The sequence below is a fragment of the Anomaloglossus baeobatrachus genome, chromosome 2 (assembly GCF_048569485.1).
Source record: "Anomaloglossus baeobatrachus isolate aAnoBae1 chromosome 2, aAnoBae1.hap1, whole genome shotgun sequence".
Classification (NCBI taxonomy): domain Eukaryota; kingdom Metazoa; phylum Chordata; class Amphibia; order Anura; family Aromobatidae; genus Anomaloglossus; species Anomaloglossus baeobatrachus.
The window spans coordinates 474,008,539-474,023,249 of record NC_134354.1 but is presented as its reverse complement, the minus strand read 5'-3'; the positions used below and the strand labels follow the sequence as shown (position 1 = coordinate 474,023,249).

Genomic DNA, 14,711 nt, shown 5'->3' with positions numbered 1-14,711 from the left:
GGTCAATTCGGGATGTGCCGGATAGAGTCCCGGTGATTGGAGAGAGACCGAGACACACCGACAGAGAGCGAGACCGAGAGAGAGAGATATTTTCTAACCAGGAAGGAAACATCTGAGCATGCTCCGTTTCTAAAATACGGAACCGTCACCGGAATCCGTACTTTGACGGACTGGATGGATTCAGGCGCCCATAGGCTTCCATTTTAACCAAGGACAGATGCCGATGGAATCCTGTGCACTGCGTTTTTTCCACGCTACAAAAAAACATTACACTCTGCGTTGCTTCCGCTCGAATCTTACTCCAGTCCCTTACTTTGTTATTAAGACTATGGCCCCAATTCAAAGCGATTAGCAAATGAGCATTGATTTAAGACATTTGTATAAATCTCCAGTGTAAGAATAACACATCCACATAGACAATAAGGACTTATTGGAAAAAAAATTATATTTTGGAAGAACGCACTACAGTAGGTGACAGAATTCCAAAATCAAATTACATGAAAATATACATCGCAATTTTCTTTGTACAATGGGTGAGGAAAAACTGCTGAAAAGGAGAACGAATGATAGGAGAGTGGAGAATGAGAAAGACACAGTGAGAAAAAAAAAAAAAAAGTTAAAAGAAAAAGAGAAAATGCAACATTATGTCAAACCCTGAAGATTATTTAATAAACTGACACGTATGCATGCTTTCCTTCTTTCAAGTTCAAGATTAGGCAATTAAGGAAAAGTATTGTACAGGAAATGGAAATTACTAATTCACTGGTTGCTTCATTAAAAGCAGCAGGGCCTTAGGAGCAAGTTTTAGAACAGCCAGGACGAGCAGCATGTGTTTACATCAACTCAGTAGAATCAGGGGGGTACATAACATTTGTTGGGACATAAGGCACTTCAGAAGTTTAATTACCATACTCCCTTAGGGGTTAAATATGGATTATCACAAAAAAGATAACCAAACTCCTGCAGTGACCAAATATTCTGGAGGGATAAGAAAAAAAAAAGTTATAAAGCAGGCGAGGTCAAAAGACTAAGGACGGGAAGGTTTGGAGGAGAGGGAATTCTAAAATCCTTTTGTACGGAAAGTTAAAATCAACACTTACGGTTTTACCCACAATACCACTAAAGTACTTTTCTGCATAGTAAGGACTGGTTCAGTTTTGAGAGCAGAAGGAAGATACATTTGTAGGACTTCATTAGCACTCGCCAGGAGAGAAGAACAACCCTGCACTGCCTGAAAACTGTCAGACTCCCTATGACAAACTAGAAGTGGAAGGAGGGGGGAAAAGATAAAAAAAATCTGGCCCACGGGCTGAACAGATGACGGATGACTGGCAAACCCCAAGTACAAACACTCTTCCTTCATTTCTTGCTCGGTTTGCATTTTCAGACGTTACATAATTGTTTTCCTAAAAAGAAAGCATTATTTGGTACAATGTGTATTTATGGATGTACATGAACATTATATATATTATCCGGATCATGTTGTGCTATGTACAGGTCTGTACAATTCTTCCTGAAGTTTAAAGCAGTTCTTTAGATTTTTGAAATGCGAAAATCACCTTCAAGTTGGCACTTTGTAGGCTCTTGTCAGCATTGATAACTGGCATGTTTTATTGCAACCCCGGTGCCAGCCAGTGTTTGCCAACTAATTACAACAAAAAGTCCAGCAAAAGGTGGGTAGAGTGCAGGAAAAACAGTGCCTTGTTTCTCAAATGGAGACCTGCGAGGGAAGAAAGAATATATTACCATATGTACAATATACTACATATGAACTTGGGTGAACTGTAATTTACTTTCATTGTCAAGTCATAAGATGCAGTAGAAGGACATTAAATGTCCTGTCAACGGCCAGTATCATTCATACATATAGGAGTCAATGTTTCTGAAGCTTCTCGAAACTAGAGATATGGAAGATTAAATTACTCATCACGGGGGAAAAGATTTGGCATCACTTTTTATTACTAGTCTCAAAGCAATGCTATATTTAACATCTCCCAAAACACTAACTTATATTCTTTGCATGCATATACCGTATTTTTCGCTTTATAAGACGCACCAGATTATAAGACGCACCCCCAAATTTAGACATAAAAAAAAGGTAAAAAAAAAGAAAAATGGGGTCCGTCTTATACTCCGGTGTTCTCTTACCGGAGGGGGGCAGCAGTGGTGGTGAAGCGGGGTCACAGGAGGCACAGGTTGTGCTGGCAGGCGCGGTGGGTCAGTGTCAGCGGGGTCCGTGGTGGCAGGAGCCGTGGGGTCCGTGGTGGCGGCAGCAGCGGCGGTGGATGAGCCGTGCAGCAGGCCGGTGCAGTGAGTGTCCGCGGTCCCGGGGACTGCTCAGTGGTGGCAGCGGCGGGGACTGCTCAGTGGTGGTGGTGGTGGCAGCGGCGGCGGCCGCTCAGTGGTGGCGGCGGCGACTGCTCAGTGGTGGCAGCGGCAACGACTGCTCAGTGGTGGCAGCGGCAACGACTGCTCAGTGGTGGCAGCGGCGGCGACTGCTCAGTGGTGGCAGCGGCGGCGACTGCTCAGTGGTGGCAGCGGCGGCGACTGCTCAGTGGTGGCAGCGGCGGCGACTGCTCAGTGGTGGCAGCGGCGGCGACTGCTCAGTGGTGGCAGCGGCGGCGACTGCTCAGTGGTGGCAGCGGCGGCGACTGCTCAGTGGTGGCAGCGGCGGCGACTGCTCAGTGGTGGCAGCGGCGGCGACTGCTCAGTGGTGGCAGCGGCGGCGACTGCTCAGTGGTGGCAGCGGCGGCGACTGCTCAGTGGTGGCAGCGGCGGCGACTGCTCAGTGGTGGCAGCGGCGGCGACTGCTCAGTGGTGGCAGCGGCGGCGACTGCTCAGTGGTGGCAGCGGCGGCGACTGCTCAGTGGTGGCAGCGGCGGCGACTGCTCAGTGGTGGCAGCGGCGGCGACTGCTCAGTGGTGGCAGCGGCGACTGCTCAGTGGTGGCAGCGGCGACTGCTCAGTGGTGGAGCAGACGGATGCGGTGTTTTCCCAGTGTGTCCGCGGTCCCGTTCAAGTAATGGCGCCCGGAGCGACGCATGCGCAGATGGAGCTCTCATCCAAGGGCTCCATCTGCGCACGCGCTAACTCCCGGAGCAGCGCGTGCGCAGATGGAGCTCTCATCCAAGAGATCCACCGGCACCATCATTTGAAAGTGGGACCGCGGACACCTGGTAACTTGCTGCACAGCCGCCCGCCCCGCACGCACAGAGTGGCAGCCAGCAGGCTGCCCGGCCACCCTGCGTGCAAGCCGCCGGGTACCTGTGCTTGCGTGCAGTGGCAGCCGGGTACCAGTGGCTGTGTGCGGGCGGCAGCCGGCTGCCGCCCGCACGGGCGCCCGGCTGCCGACCCCACACAGCACCCGGCTGCTGCCCGCACACAGCCATGGGTACCCGGCTGCCACTGCACGCAAGCACAGGTACCCGGCTGCCGACCCCACACAGCACCCGGCTGCCGCCCGCACACAGCCACGGGTACCCGGCTGCCACCGCACGTAAGCACAGGTACCCGGCCGCTTGCATGCAGCCACAGGCATCCGATCGACCGCCCCCCCCCCGGTACCGCTTTATAAGACGCACCCCCCATTTTCCTCCCAAATTTTTGGGAGGAAAAGTGCGTCTTATAAAGCGAAAAATACGGTATATGAAATAATAATAATAAAGTTTATATAGCGCCAACATATTCCGCAGCACTTTACAATCCGGTGGGGGGTTGTATAGACAAAAACAAAACAAAATAGTACAAAATTTAACAGCTACAGTAGGAATGAGGGCCCTGCTCGAAAGCTTACAATCTATGGGATGGTTAGCACTGCAGTCTTGCAGCGCTGGGGTTCTGGGTTGAAATCCCAGAAAGGACATCTGCAAGGAGTTTGTATGTTCTCCCCGTATTTGTGTGGGTTTCCTCCTGATACTCTGGTTTCCTCCCACACTCCAAACACATACCGATAGGGAAATCAGATTGTGAGCTGGAATAGGGACAGTGACAATCATGTCTGTAAGAGAAAACAATCACTGATCTCGGGGAGACCAGCCAGAGAAAACCCTGTCGGCAGCCAGCAAAGGCGCTTAACACAGTGCAATCCTAGGTGCATTGCTCCCTGGGAAGTATGCAAATCAGAAACTAGCCACATATCCCTCTGGGAAGGACATAGCCAAGGAGTGGCTTTTTTTAAGGAGACCACTATGACCACCATATTAAGTGGCCCTTTTAGTCAATATCCAACTCTTTTAACAAGTTTAACACTAGAACTACTGAGGTAGTCATTTTGACTACTTTGCACCATGTATTTCTATATAGGTGTCACGAGTCCAGTAGTTCTAGTGTTAAAGATTAGTGATGAGCGAGCATGCTTGTCACTACTCGGTACTCGCACGAGTATCGCTGTACTCGGGCTGCTCGGCGGGGAACGAGTAATCTCGCGATACTCGTGCTTTACTCGTGGTCTTCATTTCTGCATGTTGGCGCTCTTTTGAGAGCCAGCCCTCATGCAGGGATTGGCTGGCAGACCACTGCAATGCCACAGCCCTGTTAGTTGTGGAATTGCAGTGATTGGCCGGCCTGCACAGCGTCACCGAGCCTTTATATAGGCCGGCGCGCTGTGCTCTGCTCACAGCTATTCTGACAGTGAGTGTAGGGAGAGTGTCGCTGATTCAGGGAAAGCTTTGCGGCCCTTTATAGCTTTTTCAGTTGCAGGGCTGCAAACAGTGTGACCAAAAGTCCTTCTCAGGACTATTCTAGTTGTATACAGGCAGGCAGGGTATAGCCAGGTCGGCGTACAGTAGCAGAGTCCTTCTCAGGACTATTGTTGCTATATACAGGCAGGGTATAGCCAGGTCTGAATACAGGCTAGTGACCAAAAGAGTCCTTGTCAGGACTATTGTAGCAGTATACAGGCAGGCAGGCAGGCAGGGTAGTGGTGACCGTATACCAGCCTTCATATCTGGGGCTGGTGTACACAGTGTAAAACAGTCCAGATAGTGTCTGACTTGTCTGTACTGTAATTGTCGCTCCCCAAAAAAACCTGTTAGGTTATTATTGCGTCCGTGCTTGGTTTTTAAAACCGCACGTGTGTGCCTGTTGGTGGCAGCGTACAGGTGCACTGGTGTGCGTTTACCAAACTATTATATAACGCACAAGTGTAGTGTATAATACACGTCAGTCAGCAGTGGCTGATAGTGTCAGAGTTCTTAATTTTTGCTCCTAAAACCTGTGTTAGGTTATTATTGCGTCCGTGCTTGGTTTTTAAAACCGCACGTGTGTGCCTGTTGGTGGCAGCGTACAGGTGCACTGGTGTGCGTTTACCAAACTATTATATAACGCACAAGTGTAGTGTATAATACACGTCAGTCAGCAGTGGCTGATAGTGTCAGAGTTCTTAATTTTTGCTCCTAAAACCTGTGTTAGGTTATTATTGCGTCCGTGCTTGGTTTTTAAAACCGCACGTGTGTGCCTGTTGGTGGCAGCGTACAGGTGCACTGGTGTGCGTTTACCAAACTATTATATAACGCACAAGTGTAGTGTATAATACACGTCAGTCAGCAGTGGCTGATAGTGTCAGAGTTCTTAATTTTTGCTCCTAAAACCTGTGTTAGGTTATTATTGCGTCCGTGCTTGCATTTAAAAACCGCACGTGTGTGCCTGTCGGTGGCAGCGTACAGGTGCACTTGTGTGCAATTTCCAGAAACTTTGATATAACGCACAAGTAGTGAATATACACGTCAGCAGTGCACAGCATTGCAAAATGCGCAAGGGCATTGGCAAGGAACAAGGAAGTGGACGTGATGGTGGTGCAGGCAGAGGCCGAGGTCGTGGGCAAGCTCTAATTTCGCCACAACAAAGGGCCACATCTAGTCGCTCGCACGTCCTGTCCCAAATTCTTGGGGACCGCAGCAGTACACCGCTCTTGAACCAAGACCAGTGTCAACAGGTTGTTAGTTGGATAGCGGATAATGCTTCCAGTCAGATTGGCACCACCACAAACACTCTGTCTTCCACACGGTCAAGTGTCAGTAGCCGTGATACTGCACCGCACATTTCTGAACCTGATCCTCCTTCCTACCACCAGGCTGAGTACACGTCCTCCTCGGACATTAATGATCCCACACTTGGACACTCGGAAGAGCTGTTCACGTTTCCATTCACACATTCTGGCCTCTCGCCAGCTCATATTGAAGTGGGTCATGAGGAGATCGTCTGTACAGATGGCCAAATATTTGAGCAGCCACGTTCTCACGAAGTTGGCAACGTGTCTCAACAAGTGGTGGACGATGATGAGACACAATTGTCAGCAAGTCAGGAGGAGGAGCAGGGTGCGGAAGAGGAAGACGACGTGGTGGATGATCCAGTAACTGACCCAACCTGGCAGGAGGATATGCAGAGCGAGGACAGCAGTGCACAGGGGGAGGGAGGCGTAGCATCACAACAGGCAGTAAGAAGCAGGGTGGTGGCCCCAGGCAGAAGTCAGGCAACCGTTCCCCGGAACAACACGACGACACAAGGTGCCTGTACAAATGTTAGGTCTTCACGAGTCTGGCAGTTTTTTAAGTTGGATCCAGATGATTCAAAAAAGGCCATTTGCAACACCTGCCGTGCCAGCATCAGCAGGGGTACCAAAACTAGCAGCCTGACCACCACCAGCATGATCAGGCACATGTCAGCCAAGCACCCGACTTTGTGGGAAGTACAACAGAGTCGAGGAGCAGTGCTTGCTGATGTCACTGCTACGTCTTCGCTGGTTGTGCATGCGAGCCAATCCTCTGTCCATGCTGCCTGCGAACAAGCCTCCTCCACTCCTGCACCTGCAGTTGCCTACGCAGAAAGAACACCATCATCAAGCACGTCCTTGTCCCAGCGCAGCGTTCAGTTATCCATTCAGCAAACCTTTGAACGCAGGCGCAAATACACTGCCAACACCCCACATGCCACAGTTCTAAATGCTAACATTTCGCGACTGCTTGCGCTGGAAATGTTGCCTTTTAGGCTGGTGGAGACAGAAGCATTCCGTGACCTGATGGCGGCAGCTGTCCCACGTTACTCGGTCCCCAGCCGCCACTATTTCTCCCGGTGTGCCGTCCCCGCGTTGCATAACCACGTGTCACAAAACATCACACGTGCCCTGAACAACGCTGTTTCACCCAAGGTCCACCTAACCACAGACACGTGGACAAGTGCTTGTGGGCAAGGCCGCTACATCTCGTTGACGGCACACTGGGTTAATATTGTGGAAGCTGGGACCCAGTCTGAGCGAGGGACGCAACACGTCCTTCCCACACCAAGGTTTGCAGGCCCTACCTCAGTCAGTGTTTCACCCACACTCTACAGCTCCGGAATGTCATGCTCTTCAGCCTCCTCCTCCTCCTGCGCATCCTCATCCACTGTGCCCTCCACACCAGTCACAAGCTGGAAGCACTGCAGCACTGCCTCGGCGAAGCGGCAACAGGCTGTGCTGAAGCTAATCTGCATAGGTGACAAACCCCACAATGCAGAAGAGCTGTGGACAGCTCTGAAACAGCAGGCAGATCACTGGCTCACACCTCTGAACCTAAAGCCAGGAAAGGTCGTTTGTGACAATGGCCGGAACCTGGTGGCGGCTTTGAGGCGAGGCCAGCTGACACATGTTCCATGCGTGGCCCATGTGCTCAACCTCGTGGTTCAGCGGTTTATAAAGTCATACCCAGAGCTGTCTGATCTGCTGGTAAAAGTTCGCCGCCTGTCTGCACATTTTCGAAAGTCACCTACTGCTTCAGCCGGCCTTGCCGGCTTTCAGCGCCGTTTGCATCTTCCGGCTCACAGACTGGTGTGTGATGTCCCCACGCGTTGGAATTCAACTCTGCACATGTTGGTCAGGATATGTGAGCAGAAGAGGGCAGTTGTTGAGTACCTGCATCACCTAAGCCGTCGGGAAATGGGTCAAACTCCACACATAACACCTGAGGAGTGGAGATGGATGTCAGACCTATGTACCATCCTCCAAAACTTTGAGGACTCCACCAAGATGGTGAGTGGTGATGACGCCATTATTAGCGTCACCATACCGCTACTCTGCCTTCTAAAACGGTCCCTGCTGAAAAACAAACATGATGCATTGCAGGCGGAGCGCGATGAGTTGCAGCAAGAAACAGTAGTGGGTGTGGGTGATAACACACAGCCTAGCCTCGTCTCATCACAACGTGCAGTGGAGGACTATGACGAGGAGGAGGATGAAGACATGGAGCAACTCTCCGGCCAAATTGAGGATATGACATGCACACCAGTCATATCCTCGATTCAGCGTGGCTGGCCAGAGGACAGGGTAGATGAGGAGGAGGAGGAGGAGGAGGACAGCATGTTCAGTCATCTTGTTGGTCAGGCTACTGAAGTCCTGGCTGTTAAGAGTCTGGCGCACATGGCTGACTTTATGGTAAGCTGCCTGTCTCGTGACCCTCGCGTTAAGAACATCTTGGCCGACAATCATTACTGGTTGGTAACACTGTTAGACCCACGCTACAAGGAGAACTTTTTGTCTCTTATTCCCGTGGAGGAGAGGTCAACCAAAATGCAGCAGTTTCGGAAGGCCATACTCACGGAAGTAGGCAAAGCATTCCCCTCACAAAACGCTAGCGGCATAGGTCAGGAATCAGTGGACAACCGAGGCGTACAGCCGAGAGAGGCACAAGTCCAATCCGCCAGAGGTAGGGGAACAGTCTTTAAGATGTGGGACAGTTTTCTCAGCCCCTCACGTACCACAGCCCCTGAGGTGCGGGGTAGTGCCACAAGAAATCCTAAGTTTGCCCAGATGCTGAAGGAGTACCTTGCAGATCGAACAACTGTACTCCGACATTCCTCTGTGCCTTACAATTATTGGGTATCCAAGCTGGACACGTGGCATGAATTGGCTCTCTACGCCTTGGAAGTCCTGGCCTGCCCTGCTGCTAGCGTTTTGTCAGAGCGTGTTTTTAGTGCCGCAGGTGGAATCATTACAGATAAACGCACCCGCCTGTCAACTGAAAATGCTGACAGGCTGACTCTGATAAAGATGAACAAGGGTTGGATTGGGCCAGACTTCACCACACCACCAGCAAATGAGAGCGGAATTTAAAGTTTGCCATGTACCTCCACTCACCCATGGGTACACTTCTCGACTTTGGATAATCGCTGGACTGCTCCTCCTTCTCCTCATGCGCCATCATGATGACCGTTACAATAGTTAGGTCTTTGTTTCAGGTATACCCCCAGTGGTAAATTTTTTCGCCCATTCTTTGCAGAATGGACATTACAACGACAGGAGACCCGCTCCTTTGCAATGGGAACAATGTTTTGAGGCCCTCATGCACGTCTCTACCCAGGGACAACGTGGAGCCTCCCAATTTTTGGCTGCCCTGCCTAAGGGCTATACTGAAATACACCCACTTCCTTAAAATGGACACTTAATGTTTTGAGGCCCTCATGCACGTCTCTACCCAGGGACAATGTGGAGCCTCCCAATTTTTGGCTGCCCTGCCTAAGGGCTATACTGAAATACACCCACTTCCTTACAATGGGCACTTCAGGTTTACAGGCCATCATGCACGTCTCTACCCAGGGACAATGTGGAGCCTCCCAATTTTTGGCTGCCCTGGCAAAGGGCTATACTGAAATACACCCACTTCCTTACAATGGGCACTTCAGGTTTACAGGCCATCATGCACGTCTCTATCCAGGGACAATGTGGAGCCTCCCAATTTTTGGCTGCCCTGGCAAAGGGCTATACTGAAATAGACCCACTTCCTTACAATGGGCACTTCAGGTTTACAGGCCATCATGCACGTCTCTATCCAGGGACAATGTGGAGCCTCCCAATTTTTGGCTGCCCTGGCAAAGGGCTATACTGAAATAGACCCACTTCCTTACAATGGGCACTTCAGGTTTACAGGCCATCATGCACGTCTCTATCCAGGGACATTGGTGAACCTCACAATTTTGGACTGCCCTGGCAAAGGAAAATACTACAAAGACTCACTTCCTCAAAATGGGCACATTAGACTCAAGAGGCCTTCATGTACGTCTCTTCTCAGGGACATCGGAGTGCCACACAATGTTTTCACGTAAAATCTTTCATGTATTAATCTCAAAAAGTAACATACACCAGCTCTATCTCACTATTGGGTATGTGCCCTTAACATTTCTGCCATGAAAAATCATTTTGGGGTCATTTTGGAAGGTTTTCTGGTGAGTCCGTAAAAATGGCGTAAAACGCGGACAAAATTGTTCACAGCTGTGACTTTTGAGTGATAAATGCTTCAAGGGGTCTTCCCCATGCTGTTGCCATGTCATTTGAGCACTCTTCTGAGACTTTTGTGCCATTTTTAGGGTTTCTCCATGCTGCCGGGAGGTCATTTCACAAAAATACTCGGGTCTCCCATAGGATAACATTGGGCTCGTTGCTCGGGCCGAGTACACGAGTATCTTGGGAGGCTCGGCCCGAGCTTCGAGCACCCGAGCTTTTTAGTACTCGCTCATCACTATTAAAGATATGACTAGGGAAATACCAAGGCCAGGTATCCATCCACAGACAGCTGTTTTGGGGTATTACCTCTCATCAGTGTGGAGTAGGATTCTGGCTAGGTGGGAGCAAAGCCTAGCAGACCAGCAAGACAAAACAAAACAATCACTGATCTCGGGGAGATCAGCCAGAGAAAACACTGCCGGCAGACAGCAAAGGCGCTCAACACAGTGAAATCCTAGGTGCACTGCCCCTTCCCGGAGGAATGTCAGGCTATTTTCTGTGTCGAGACTCCTAACAGAGGCTTTACGGACCTTTATTAATCATGTCTGTAAAGTGCTATATAAGTGAGTAAAATAAATATAGTGCCATCATATTCAACAGCACTTTACAGACATCATCACTGTCTCCATTGGAGCTCATAATCTAAATTTCCTATCAGTATGTCTTAGGAGTATTAGAAGAAACCGCAGTACCCGGAGGAAACCCACACAAACACGGGGAGAACATACAAACTCCTTGAGGTTGTCCTTGATGGGATTTGAACACAGGACCCCAGCGCTGCAAAGCAACAGTACTAACCATGCTGCCCAATAACATTATAAATGGTGATGGGCGGATAGTAACTATTTTTGTTCGGATTATTCACAATGAATCACTATTCCAGTATTTGTCACAAATAACGAACCTACTGCAAGTCAAATGGGGAACGCGAGCATTTTCCTTGCAGTGACAAATAATAGAATAGTACTCTGTATTCAGTAAGCATTGTCCGAACACATAGTTACTATTCACCCATCACCAATTATGAAATAAATATATCTGGAAGTGAAAAAAAAAATGGAAAAGAGAAATTACCCTGAAATTGTGAAGCTACAAGCTGCCGCATAAAATGTCACTCAAAAGCAGTCTCTTGGCTTTTTCTTACACAGCGGGCGACTTTCCTCTTAAATTCACCATTACGATCTTCCCTCCACTCTTTCTATGAAGAGGTGAAAGAAACAAAAACACAGCAAATATTTAGATAAGTGAAATGAAATACAATCGAACAAGAAAGTTGTATAATGTTGCTAGAAATACCTTTGTTGATCACAGATGTGCATTGGGTCACTGATAGCAATGCAGTAATCTAGCATGTGGAGGCCAGGACATGTAAAATATTTGGTGGATTCATCTATGCTGGAGTGGCCTCATTAGATCGTATATCCACAACTGCCATAGATTGAAGGGAATCTGTCACCAGGTTTTTGTCACCTAATCTGAGAGCAGCATATAGAGATCCAGATTCCAGCAGTGTTTCACTTACTGGACTGCTTAGTGAAGTTTTGATAAAATCACTGCAGATTATCACTAGAGGACTAGTAAACCTGCTGCCCTGTAGTGCTCCATATTAATGGACTCTGTATAACTCTGCCCCCGCCAATATTAGACGGTTTTGTGCCCATGTGCACAGAAAGCTGTTAGAGGTGTGGGCGGGAATATAGAGGGCTCAGCCTTCAGAAAACTGGAAGATCTGCCGTAAATAAAAGTGATTTTTATCAAAATGACAGCAAGCAGTCCAGTAAGTGATACATCACTAGAATCAGGGTTGCTGCCCCCACATTATACTGCAATCAGATGGGGTAGCAAAAACCTGGCGGCAGATAACCTTTAATTCTCATTCAGATTTCTGTTTTTCGTACAATGCCCATGCTCAAATTAGAAGACACGCCCTCATATAGACATATATAAAGTAGTTGACTGAAATCAGGAGGAAGACTGTGGTCTTCCATGCATGGTCCATGTTTTGTAGATCTGTGAAACAAGCCTTAACAGGATTCTAAACCATTTCCAATTCTCAGATGTGAACAGAGCATAAACTGACTACTAGAAAGTAACAATGTATTGATTTACTACACATTTGTTTTTGGAAGAAAATATTGATGGCTTGGTCATGTCTTTAGGTTATCACAAAATAATATATATGTAAACCTACTGCTGCATCTACATTGGCCGGGGAGTCTCCATTAGGGTCTGCTAGCATAGAAATGACACTGATCATTATAGTTTCCACCGTATGGATAGGAAGCCAGCGCTCTTCTGGTTTTTCATAGCCATATTTATCCTCCCCGGGTTCGTGAAGAATAGAAATGCACACATCACCATTCTTATCAACTGCGAAAATAAAAATGAAACTCACTGATAACATCCACAATAGTAAAGATATACGAAAGTTACCCTTGGTCTCAGCAGGCTTTGTAAAAAATGGCCATGTTCAAGTTCACTTGACACAAAGCATGTGGGCTGATTCATTCAGATCCACTATCAATATGGACACAAACTTTCCATGAGGTCTTCTGTGCCACCATAATGCTTGTAGTAGGACGGATGCAAGGTTGGACAACCATGGTTGAGAAATCTTACAGAAAGGAATGGCTGTCATGACATTAAGGGGATTCATCTGCACACACTAATATATATATATATATATATATATATATATATATATATATATATATATATATATATATAAAATAGCATTGCAAAATAATAAGTATTGCTTGCTATTTAGGGTGCCCATTTTTCATGCTTGTTTTATATAACCCACAACAAACAAGTAGAGGTGCAGCAAACATTTATCCACAGACTACTCACCATTCGGGTGCCAGATTTCTGTTATGAATTTCATTTTAGGCGGCCTTAGGGGATAATCCCGTGGAAAAGTAAGATGCGCTTTGAATACACCACCCTCACTATGGAGGAAACAAAATGTACACATTACAGGTATCACTAGGCCACAAGAGCAGTGCTGTAACCTGCATTCACGTCAGCTCTAACAAAACTAATGGCAGCTGTCTAGTGCTAGGATGGACCTGATCCACAATGTACGACGGAAGGTATAAGGGGAGATAGACATGGCACAAGCGTAAGGTAGATTGGGGCCTATTGTAGAACAAATGACAAAACTATAGGGTTTGTATTATATATATTATAATATCTATCTCATACATACACACACACACACACACACACACATATAATATAATAATATATATTATATATATATACATACACACACACACACATACATACATACATACACACATACATACATACATACATATAATCTAATCTATAAAATATATATATATATATATATATATATATATATATATATATATATATATATATTTTTTTTTCTTAAAGAAAAGACACAGGGAAACACAACCTCTGTCAAGAGACATTTCAGGATGTATTGCAAAGTGTTATATTGTTTGTAGCATTACACAATAGTTAAAAAGGGATACATTGCCATCTCCAAGATCCTATCCCAATATGTAGTAGGTATAATAATAATATTAGCAAATACCTTCAATTAGAAATGTAGTATAGTTCAGCTGATATAGCCATGTCTCTTACCTCATGTGCAGGGCATTGCATCTTAGGTATTCATGGTTACATCCCCTCAGGTGACAGCTACTTGTGGTTGTAGCCATGGATACCTAAGCTGCAATGCCCTGCAAATGAGGTAAGAGACATGGCTATATCAGGAGAACTATACTTCATTTCTAATTGGAGAGATTTGCCATTATTATATTACGATTACCACACCTAACACATATTGGAATAGGATCCTGGAGATGTTAATACCCCTTTAATAGTATGTTTATAAGACAGATTAAGACTAATAGAAACTACTTTAAGGGTATAGAAATCTGTCTTGGTTATGGGATGAACTGAATAGCACAAGAAGTGTAAAAATGCAGAAAATGCATGCTGGCTCTTAATTTAAGAGCCGACATGCATTTTCTGCATTTTTACACTTCTTGTAGCTATTCAGTTCATCCCATAACCAAGACAGATTTCTATACCCTTAAAGTAGTTTCTATTACTCCTATTGGATCAAGGCACACATGCATACTGTATATATAGAGCAGGCTGAGGAGCTGAGCCCACCTTACCCAAGGCAGGTATTGGCTGTGTTATGCAGGCAATATCCACTTTTAACAGATAAAAGCCACTGTCACTCACTCACAGTGACATTAAAATATTGTGTCTGCCTGTAGATGAGAGTCATATAAAGACCGATTACTCCTGTATATAAACAATTGCAGGATCAAGTCTCTGAACAGGGGTAGGCAATTAATTTTTTTAAGGGGGTCACATGAGACTGACTAGTATGAAGGGCTGAGCTTCATTATGCTGAATTTTATTATTATTTTTTTTTTTAAATAATAGTGAGCAAAATTAAGTGTTGAATAGATGCT

The 14,711-nt window shown here is 46.8% G+C and overlaps 1 protein-coding gene across 1 annotated transcript in view; it reads right to left on the bottom strand.

Annotated features, from left to right (window-relative positions):
• Positions 1 to 427: 427 nt before the first annotated feature.
• Positions 428 to 14,711, bottom strand: part of UBE2G1 (ubiquitin conjugating enzyme E2 G1) — a 55,109-nt gene continuing 40,825 nt past the window's right edge. The window contains exons 3-6 of the mRNA XM_075334237.1: positions 13,099 to 13,196; positions 12,440 to 12,618; positions 11,323 to 11,446; positions 428 to 1,720 (exon numbers count right to left, since the gene is read on the bottom strand). Of these exons, the coding sequence (XP_075190352.1) occupies positions 11,360 to 11,446; positions 12,440 to 12,618; positions 13,099 to 13,196 (364 nt within the window). The 3' untranslated portion in view covers positions 428 to 1,720; positions 11,323 to 11,359. The remainder of the gene's footprint in view (positions 1,721 to 11,322; positions 11,447 to 12,439; positions 12,619 to 13,098; positions 13,197 to 14,711) is intronic.